Source organism: Narcine bancroftii, chromosome 1 (genome assembly GCF_036971445.1).
Source record: "Narcine bancroftii isolate sNarBan1 chromosome 1, sNarBan1.hap1, whole genome shotgun sequence".
In the NCBI taxonomy this organism is placed as follows: domain Eukaryota; kingdom Metazoa; phylum Chordata; class Chondrichthyes; order Torpediniformes; family Narcinidae; genus Narcine; species Narcine bancroftii.
In genome coordinates, this window is record NC_091469.1 from 247270074 (window position 1) to 247280527 (window position 10454).

The following is a 10454-nucleotide window of genomic DNA, read 5'->3' on the forward strand; positions in this document are numbered from 1 at the left end:
CTTTCCCTTTACCATGTTACGACTGCTCTTCCCCCACCATCTCAACATCCCACTTGCTATGTTGCCATCATTCTTCCCGCTTTATTGTGATGTGATCACTTTTCCCCCTCAACTTGTGGTCACTCTTCCTTTTCCCATTGACCATGTCTTGATAGATTCTCCTCAGCCATGTGGTAATCGCTCTTCCTCATCAGTGTGCTGAGATCACACTTCTCCCTCATCAGTTATTGTTCTTTCCTCACCATGATCACTCTTGCTCTTCACTTGCACTTCCTCTTTGACCATGTTGTGATCATTCTTACCCTTCACTGCATTTTGATTGCTTTTCCCCTAACCAATCTTGTAATTGCTCTTTCTGCTTCACTATGTATTGATCACTCTTTCTCTTCCCTGTGTTGTGATTGCTCTTCCCCTTGAGAATTTTGTGATTGCTCTCTCTCCTCAGTCATAGTTTATTCACTCTCCTCTTCTCCGTGTTGTAATTCCTTCTCTGCCCCACTCTCAGGTCATGCTTCCCCATCGACCATGTTGGACTTCCCCTTGACTGTGTTGTGATCACTATTCCTCCTCGACCTTTACTTACACAGACATACAGCAGGGTAACAGAACTTTCGTCCAATGAGCCTGTGCCGCGTAGTTACACCCAATTGTCCTACAGCCCAAGAATGTTTTCAATGGTGAGAAGAAACTGGGCACACAGAGGAAACGCATGCAGACACAGGGAGATGGTACAAACTCCCTACAGACAGTGTTGGATTCGAAACCAAGTCTCTGGTGCTGTAACTGAGTTGTGCTAATTGCAATGTTAATTATCATGCCTATGTTGTGATTGCTCTTCCCCCCTCAATTGTGTTGCCAGTCATTGGGACGGGGCAGACAGATAGTTTGGCACAGACTAAAAGTGCCAAAGGGCCTGTATCTGTTCTATAATGTTCTATGGAGGAGGACATGTTCCCAAGTGCGCACAGTCCAATGGATAAACGGGTGCTCCCACCGACAAGAGCACATGGTCTCATACACAATCCTGCTGACAAAGCAGAGGCAGAAAGGAGAAGGTGACAGATGGCATTTATTGGACAGCAACAATGGATGGTGAACTCCCAGCAGACGGGGCTAGAAGGTGGATTGCCGTCTGATGGGATCAGTGTCTCCAGCCAGGCATTCAGGGATGCCTCCAAGCTCAGGGTCAACCTTCATGGAGAAGTCGAGGGCGGTGATGCTCTGGGTGAACGCGCCCATCGACACAATGTCCACACAGGGCAGCAAGTAGTTGGGTAGGTTCTCCTCCGTGATGCCCCCACTTGCCTCGATCAACAGTGCTGGGAACTCCTCCCGCAGTCCCCTGGCTGCCTCCAGCAGCTCCTGGGGGGAGAGGAGAGGGGGAGTCAGTGGTTGGGACAACATCAAAGACATTTTATACCATTGAGTCCCCTCACCCGTCCCTCCTGCAACACTCGGAAGCATGGAGCAGGTCAGCTGCTCCATATCCTCCTACCCCCAGACCCAGCTGAGGAGCCCAGCTGTCTCCAGCAGCTCCTTGTGGAGGGAGAGGGGGAAATCAGTGAATCAGAGAGAGCCCTCAGACACCCCTGCACCCAGACCTTTTCACAGGACCCAGCCACCTCCAGCAGCTCCTGGGGAGATAAGGAGGGGGTTCAGCAGGTGGGACTTCAAACCCCAGACCCCTCCATACTCCTCTGGTGACAAGACCCTGCCATACCTCTCACACCCTGTCCCTTGCCCTACAGCCTCCCACTTCCCCTGCACCCTCCCCTTTCCCAAATGCTCACACTCCCCCCACACCCTGAAAACCCTCAGCCCCTCCTGCAGCGACCCTGCTGCTTACACCAGCTCCTGGGGGTATAGTGGGGTGTTAGGAAGAGGGAACAGAGGGATGTGGGGTAAGGGAGAGGGAAAGGAGAGGCTTTGGGTGAGGGGAAGGGGCAGGGAGGGATGGGCACATTGGAAATAGAGGGGAGAGGTGAAGGATTAGAAAGGGAAGGGTGAGGAAGGATCCTGGGAGTAGCAACCCTGTCCATCAGAACTGGGGGAGGAGGAAGGTCAGGGAAGGAATGGAGGGTGACTGGAGTAAGAATCAGGGAGGTAGTATGAGGGAACAGGGGGAAGGTTGAGGGGTAGGGGAAGGATGCTGCTGCCAACCTGGGAGAGATGAAGGGGGATGGTGTGAGCGAGGGGAAAAGGTGTAGGGAAGGTCAAGGGGCAATACCCCTGTCCAGCCAACCTGCGGGGTGGTGGAGTGGACGAGGAGGTGAAAGGGGTTGGGCAGTGCCGCCGACCTAGGGGTTGAAGGGGGAGGCTGGGGATGAGGGGTAGGAGATGTGAGGGGGAGGGGTGAGGGAAGGGGCAGTGCCACTGACCTGAGGAGTGAAGTTGTCCAGCATGACAATGTCGGCACCAGCCGCCGCTGCCTGTCGGGCCTGATCCAGTGACCGTGCCTCCACCTCCACTTTACGGAACACCCCGGCCATGGTCCGCGCGTCCCTCACCGCCTGCCATCATGGATGGTGTCAGAAGTCTGGCTGACCGTCCCAGGTGGTAGTATGAAGACCCCCACCCACCCCCCCTCACCACCATCCCAGAGGGGGGAGCGGACGGTTGCTTCGGTAACCACCCAGTTACAAAGACAACTCCCATAATGATTCCTGTTTACCTCAACAACCCAAGCAACAATCCCAACCTTCACCGCATCCCAGGGAACCATCCCAACCCTCCCTGGTTACCAGGGAAATATCCTGACCATCACTGGTTACCAGGGAAACATCCCTAGCTTCCAGGTTATCTCGATGACAAGGTTGCAAGGGGACCCCCACGGTTACCGCAGTGAACTCCCTCATTTAAGAGGGCCCCCCACACCCCCACCCCTCCCCCACCGGTTACCAGGGAACCCCAGGGTTGGGAGGTAGACTGAGAGTGCAGAGATTAGGGTAGAAGGTGTGGTGATACAACCTCAGCTCTGGGCTGCATGCCCACCAGCCTCCTGCATGGGGTGACCTCTGTAACGGCCGGGTGGGGTCAGCCTCTGTAACTGCAGAGGCTGACCCCACCTGGCCGGCTGTTAATCACTGACCTGTATATAGACTTCAGCCGGCCACTCCCAGGCCAGTCACACATGGAGCCATTCAGATACTACAACTGGTGTACAACAGAGTTTAAGTGGATTAGTTTAGTCTTTTCTGTGTTTGCATCTGCTTGCTGCACCACAGCAGGACTGCACCACAGTTGGTGAGGAAGGACAGGAAGGGGACAAAATATAAAGGGAGCCAGTTAGAGGGGTTGAAATGTGTCTACTTCAATGCTAAAAGTATTAGAAATAAAGGAGATGAACTTTGAGTTGGATCAGTAAGTGGAACCACGATGTTGTGGCCGTTACTGGAACTTGGCTGAAGGAAGGGCAGGATTGGTTGATGTAGGGACCGGGGTTCAGGTGTTTTAAAAATAGGATGGGAAGTAGAAAAGGGGGGAGGGGGAGTAACATTACTGGTCAGGGATAGTATCACAGCTATAGAAAGGGTGAATGCTGCAGAGGGAGTGTCCACTGAGTCGGTGTGGGTGGAAGCCAGAAACAGGAAGGGAGCTCTCACTGTGCTGGGAGTCGTCCTTAGGCCCCCCAATAGCCCTCAGGACACCAAGGAGCAGATAAACAGGCAGATTTTGGAATGGTGCGGGAAATACAGGGTTGTAATTATGGGTGATTTCAACTACCCTAATATTGACCCTACTGACTTCAAGAGGGATAGATTGGGCTGAATTTGTCTGGTGTGTTCAAGAAAGATTTCTGACACAGTATGTTGACCGACTGACAAGCAGAGAGGCCAGACTGGATCTAGTTCTGGGAAATGAACCTGGTCAGGTGGCTGACCTCTCAATGGGGGAGCATTTTGGTGAGAGTGACCACAACTCCTTTAGCTTCAACAGAGCTATTGAAAAGGATATAAACAGTCAAACTGGGAACATGCTTAACTGGGGAAGGGCTAACTATGAAGAGATGAGGCAGGAACTAGTGAGATTAAATTGGAAACAGATATTTAAGGGTGAAAGCACAGAAGTAATGTGGAGGAAGTTTAGGGACCACTTGTGCAGGGTTCAAGATAGGTTTGTCCCACTGGGACAAGGAAAAAAGAACCTTCGCTGATGAAACAGATAAGGCAACTAAACAGGAAGAAGGAAACATACATTAGATATAGGAAACATGGCTCATGAGGAGTATATGGTAGCCAGGAAGGAGCTTAAGAAAGGACTTAGGAGAGCTCAAAGGGGCATGAGAAGGCCTTGGGGTTCTCCTTAATTCTACGTGAAGAAAAGGAGAATGACAAGAATGAAGGTGGGGCCGCGAAAGGATAAAGGAAGCAACAAGAGGCAAAGGAGGTTGGGGAGGTCCTAAGTGAATATTTGCATCAGTATTCACCAGAGAAAAGGATTTATATCACAGTGTCAAAATGTCTATGCTGGACATTAAGGAACAGGAAGTGTTGGATCTTCCCTGGCTACTGTGGGAAGTGAGAGAAGAGATAGCTGAAGCAAAGAATCTTCTTTTGCCGCAGGGGAGGTGCCGGAGAATTGGAGAAAGGCAAATGTACTCTCCTTGTTTTAAAAAAAGGTAATAGGGTGAATCCTGGGAATTATAGACCAGTGAGTCGTACTTCAGTAGTGTGAAAATTAATGGTGAGGATTCTTAAGGATAGGATCTATGAGCATTTGGAGAAGTCCAGTCGACTCAAGGATAGTCAGCATGGCTTTGTGAAAGGAAGGTTGTGCCTTATAAGTTAATAGAGTTTTTTGAGGAGGTAACAGAAGATGTTGATGAGGTAGGGCAATAGATATGGTCTACATAGATTTTAGCAAAGCATTTAATAAGGTCCCACACAAGAGACTCATCCAGAAAGTCATGAGGCAACGGATCAGTGGAACCTTGACTGTGTGGATAAAAAAATTGGCTTATAGGAAGAAAACAGAGAGTAGTAGTTGACGGAAAGTATTCTTCCTGGAGGTCGGTGACTAGGGGAGTGCTACAGGGATCTGTTCTGGGACCCCTGCTCTTTGTGACTTTTATAAATGACCTGGATGAAGAGGCGGATGGATAGGTCAGTAAGTTTGCAGATGATATGAAGGTTGGAGGAGTTGTGGATGGAGATGAAGGTTGTCACGTGGATATCGACAGGATGCAGAGTTGGGCAGAAAAGTGGCAGATGGAGTCCAATCCGGATGTGAGATGATGGATTTTGGAAAGACAAATCAGAAGTTTGAGAACAGGGTTAATGGTCAGTTACTTAAGAGTATGGATGAACAGAGAGACCTTGGGGTTCATATCCATACATCCCTCAAAGCCACTGCACAAGATGATAGGATAGTTAAGAAGGCCTATGGGATACTGGAATTCATTAATAGGGGATTGAATTCAGTAGAGAGATCATGTTGCAACTCTACAAATCTCTGGAGAGACCACACTTAGAGTTCTGTGTTCAGTTCTGGTCAGCTCATTATAGGAAGGATGTGGAAGCTGTGGAGAGGGAGGAGAAGAAATTTGCCAGGATGAAAGGAAAATAGAGGGTTACAGAATAGAGAGGGTTTAGTTTTTTTGAAAGGACTATATGGGTTGGCACAACATCGAGGGCTGAATAAGAACTGTGTTCTATGTTCTACCCCTTATTAAAATGATGTTCCTTTCAGTTACTCTGGCGACACATCCCCTATTGACCAGATATCATCTGATTACCTCAACGATGCCCCCTCGGATCCAGGTTACCCTGGCAATGCCTCTGCCCCCCCCCAGTTACACCATTGGTACCCCCTGGTTACCCTGGTGAAGCTTCCCAATCTGGTTAGGCATGAGACTCCCCTGTCTTTTGCCCCCTGATTGCTCTGCTGACATATCCCATCCCCCAGTTACCTTAACAGTCCCTTGCACTCTGGTTACTCTAGTGACAGCCCCTGCAACCGACTATCCTCGCAACACCTCTGGACCTGGTTACCTCGGCTACACCCCCGGTTACCATGCCGACACCTCCCAGTTACGTCACTAATACCTTACGCCCTATGGATATCCTCCCCACTTCTCAGTTACACCGATGACCTCCCGCCGCACCACAGTTACCCCAGCGACATGCCTGTTACCTTGGCAATGTTGCCCACCACAGCCAGATGGTTGTCCTTGAGCATGAGCAAGTCGCCCAGGTCGAAGCGGTGCCCAGACACGCCGCCCACCAGCATTGCATGCTTTTCCACCAACCGTAAGCCTGGCGTAGTCTTCCTGGTGCCGGCTAGCACGCCAGGCCAGCCCCGGGCTTCGGCTAGCAACCGTGCCCGCCAGCACGCCGTAGCCACGCCACCTGCATGGGCCAGAGTGTTGAGGGCAGCCCTCTCAGCCAGCAGCAGGGACCGTGCTGGTCCCCACACCCGCCCCACCTCGCATGGCGGCCTCGGCTCCCCACCCTCTGGCCACAGCCAGTGCCAGCACAGCCCCAGCTCTGTGAAAATGGCCTGGACGAAAGGCAGGCCTGCCAGCACCCCAGTTGACTTCAGCAACACTCGGGCCCCCACTGTCTGCTCCCCTACCACTGCCCCGGCCCAGTCCATCTGCGGCGCATCCTCACGCAGCCACATACGGGCCAGTCGCTGCAGTGCTGTGGCCGGCAGAGCATGGCCTGGGTCCAGAGAGGACACCTGGAGGGAGACATGGGGAAGAATAAGGTGGAGGGAGATGGGGAATGAAAGGAGGAGAGGGGGAAACAGAGGGTAGAGGGAGGAAGAGAGGTGGAGGGAGATGGTGAATGAGACAGGGAGACAGAGAGAGTATAGAGGGGGTAGAAAGGGGGGACAGGAGGGAGAGAGAGCAGGAGAGGAGGGAGGGGAAGAGAGATGGAGAGAGGAGAGGGGTGGGGAGGGGGTGAGGGGAGGAGGAGGAGAGATGGTGTGAGTGGAGGAGGAGTGAGAGGGTGAGGGAGAAAGGGAGAAGGGGAGGGGGAGAGATGGGGTGAGAGGGGAGGGGGAGTGATGGGGTGAGAGGGGAGGGAGTGGAAAGTGCAAGTGAGGGGTAAGAGAAAGTAGGAAGATGGCGTAGTGGGACAGGGAAGAAGTGAGAGATGGGAGAGAGAGAGGGGTGAAAGGTGAGAGAGAGAGCGAGGGGGAGGAGGGAGGGGAGAGAGAGAAATAATTTATGTTTCTCTGATTGTGAAATAGTCCCACGAGCCTCTCCCACAGATAACCATGGTTCTGCTGATAAGGGAAGGCCTCTCCTCCATGCCCTGGCTCCACTCCCTGGGGTTGTGTCAACAGAGGAGACCCCCCCCACCCCATCCCTGGAAAATAGGGAGAGAAGGGGTTTTTGCCAGAGCTGGAGGAGGGAAGGAGAGGGTCATGCACAATACAGTTTTGAGGAGTGATAGGCAGAGGGAGGGAGAGAGAAACAGGCATAGTTAGAAAGAGAGAGAGATGAGCCAGGTAGAAAGAGAGTCGGTGAAAGGCAGGATGAGAGACAGACAAATAAGAGGAGGGGAGCAATTGAAACAGGTGAGAGATGGGGCTGGAGGAGAGGGATGAGAGAGAGATGAGACTAATCGGGAGTGAGAGAAGGTCCTTTTTCATTTTTTTTAATGATTTTAAGAATAAGTTAATATCAGATACATGGAGAGATGCGATATGAAGTTCAGAGAGAATTAAATTAAAATCAAAATATGGCAACCTTATTTGAATAATACTAGCTTAAGGATATAATTAACTTCCATGAAAAGGTTTAAGTACTATAGTTAGGTTAATAGCATTGAATTTTGAAGATCAAGATAGGGACTAATTAATGAAGACTCGCTCAAACACCCCCTACTTTTTATGTTAGCAGTTGGGGGGAGGGGAGGGGAGATTTGGACAATTATATGATTTATATGATGTATTTAATAAATGTTCTATGTCTTGAAAAATAAAATATTCACAAACAAAGAGAGAAGGGAAGAGAAGGGGAGTTAGGTGGGGAGTGAGAGGGAGAAAGGAGGAGAGAGAGGGTATTGGGGGAAGAGATTTACATTTCTCTGATTGTGAAATGGTCTCACAAGTCTGTCCCATGGATAACCACAACTAGTGATAAGGGAAGGACAAAGCACCATTTCCAGGTGTGCCTGGTATCAGACAACAGGGAAAGACCCCCACCCCTTTCTCTCTCCCACCCCTCTCTTCACCACCTCTATATCCCCTCTCTTCACCCTTCTCTCTATCACTCTTCTCTATACCATCTCTTTACCCCTCTCTCCCACCTCTCTCTCCCCCTCATCTCCCTCTATCCTCCTCACTCTCTCCCTCTCCCCTCCTCCCTCCTCTTTCCATCCTCTAATCCCCTTTCAAATTCATTTCTCTACAACCTCACTACCCTCCTCTACACCACTTTCTCTCCCTTGCTTTCTCTCACTCTCTTTCTCACCACTTCTCTCTCCACCTCTCTACCCCACTTCACTACCACCTCTCTCTATCCTTTCTCTCAACCCCACCTTTCATCTACCAACCTTTCTCTCTATATTTCCTTCTCTCTCTGCATTCCCCCACCCTCTCTCTTGTTTTCTTCCCTCCCCCTCTCTTGAATCCAGAGCCCTCTTTCTCTGATTCTGTATCAGAGGTAAACAGGACCTTGGTGATAAGGGGATAAGGGGAAAGGGTGTCCTGGGTGCGCTCTGAAGTAGGAGGGCAGGAGACCCTCATCTCCAGCTATTCTTTCTCATTCAGACCCAGGCAGACAGCAAAAAGAGAGTGGGAAAGGGAGAGAGGGGTCAAGAGGGAGAGAAAGAGAGGACGAGAAAAGGAGGAGGGGGAGAGAGAGAAGAGGATAGAGAGAGAGGGGAAATATAGGAGGACTGGAGAGGGTGGCGAGAGAGGGGCTAGAGAGATTTATATTCTTCTCTGATTGTGAAACAGTCCCATGAGTCTGTCCCACAGATAAACAGAGCTCTGGTGATAAGTGAAGGACAAATAACCTCTCCACAAAGCCCTGACTCTACTCGCTGGGGTCTTGTGAACTGGGAGAGACCCCCACCTCACCCTGGAAAATAGGGAGAGGGGAATTTTGACAGAGAGATGGAGGAGGGAAGGAGAGGGTCATGCATTTCTCCAGAACGATGGACAGGGGGAAAGAGAGAGAGAGAGACAAAAAGGGAGAGAAAAAGAGAAAAAAGTGAGCAAGACAGAAAAGAGACATTTCAGTGAGAGAGAGAGAGAGAGAGAGAGAGAGAGAGAGAGAGAGAGAGAGAGAGACTGACCTCACACCCAGTATCGTTGTCTGGACTCAGTCTGTGCATGTTCATGCCTCCCCGCACTGACTCAACTCCTCCACACCCTCCTCTCTTCTCCTCTCCCTTCAAACCTTGTCCGTCCCCACTTGCTCCACCCCCTCCCGCCCCACTTTCGTTCCACTTCCTGTTCCATTCCTCCCACCCCCTCCCATTCCACCCCTCCCACCCTCTCTCATTCCACCTTCCCACCCCCTCTCATTCCATCCCCTCCCACTCTTTCATTCCACCCATTCTGTTCCATCCCTTCCACCCCCTTTCATTCCACCCGTCCCGACCCCTCCCACCCCCTCTCTTTCCAACCCTCCTGCCCCCTCTTTCCACCCCTCCCGCCTTCTCTCATTCCACCCCTCCCACCACCCTCCCATCCCCTCACACTCCACCCCTCCCACCCCCTCCCACTCCACCCCTCCCGTCCCCTCCCATTCCTCTTCTCCTGCCCCCTCTTTCATTCCACTCCTCCTGCCCACTCTCATTCCATCCCTCCCACCCCCTCCCACCCCCTCTCTTTCCATCCCTCCCGCCCCCTCCCATTCCACCCTTCCCATTTCACCCTCTCACCCCCTTTCATTCCCTTTCCACCCCTCCTGCCACCCTCCCATTCCACCCCTCCCACCCCCTCTCACTCCACCCTCTCATTCCACCCCTCTCTCTCTCCCATCCCCTCTCACTCCAACCACCCACCACCCTCTCTCTCTCATTCCACCCTTCCCGCCCCTTCTGTTCCACCCCTCCACCCCCCCCCCCCACCATTTCCTCCTGTACTAGAATATTGTAGCGAGGTGCTAAACTCAACCACCACTGTAGCTGGAGCAACAAAGTTTACATTAAAAAAAGGCACCACTTTTAAGTCACTTCCTGCCCCAAGCTTCTCAGCCAGAAGTGATGTCATTACACCATCCCAGCATGCCACCTAATTGTAGTTTTTCCAGCCTTTGAAGAGAATCGGTGCCATCTTGAGCACAGCCCTGCCCTAACCCTGTGTCCGACATTTTGTCCAGCGGTTCACACGATTACGATACCGGTGCTGTTACATGTTGCCGGTGCCATGGTCCATGGTGAAGATATCTTTCCAGCCCCCAACATCCAAAACAAAAGTGGACCCATTGTTTCTCAGCCCTCGGAATGGTTCCTCATATGGACTTTGTAATGGTGGTCCGTGCATGCCCA

General features: G+C 51.6%; 1 protein-coding gene across 2 annotated transcripts; it reads right to left on the reverse strand.

Moving 5' to 3' along the window:
• Window positions 1-1051: 1051 nt before the first annotated feature.
• On the reverse strand, window positions 1052-9373 carry LOC138740915 (nicotinate-nucleotide pyrophosphorylase [carboxylating]-like). 2 transcript variants are annotated; one of them, XM_069894239.1, is made up of 4 exons: window positions 9255-9370; window positions 6133-6681; window positions 2379-2510; window positions 1052-1362 (listed from the first exon to the last, which is right to left on the reverse strand). In XM_069894239.1, the coding sequence occupies exons 1-4, from the start codon at window positions 9297-9299 to the stop codon at window positions 1114-1116; spliced, it is 975 nt and encodes a 324-aa protein (XP_069750340.1). In that variant the 5' UTR covers window positions 9300-9370; the 3' UTR covers window positions 1052-1113. The 2 variants fall into 2 exon arrangements, with proteins under 2 accessions (XP_069750340.1, XP_069750349.1); XM_069894248.1 differs by lacking the exon at window positions 2379-2510 and having other exon boundaries at window positions 9255-9373.
• Between the last annotated feature and the right edge of the window lie 1081 nt (window positions 9374-10454).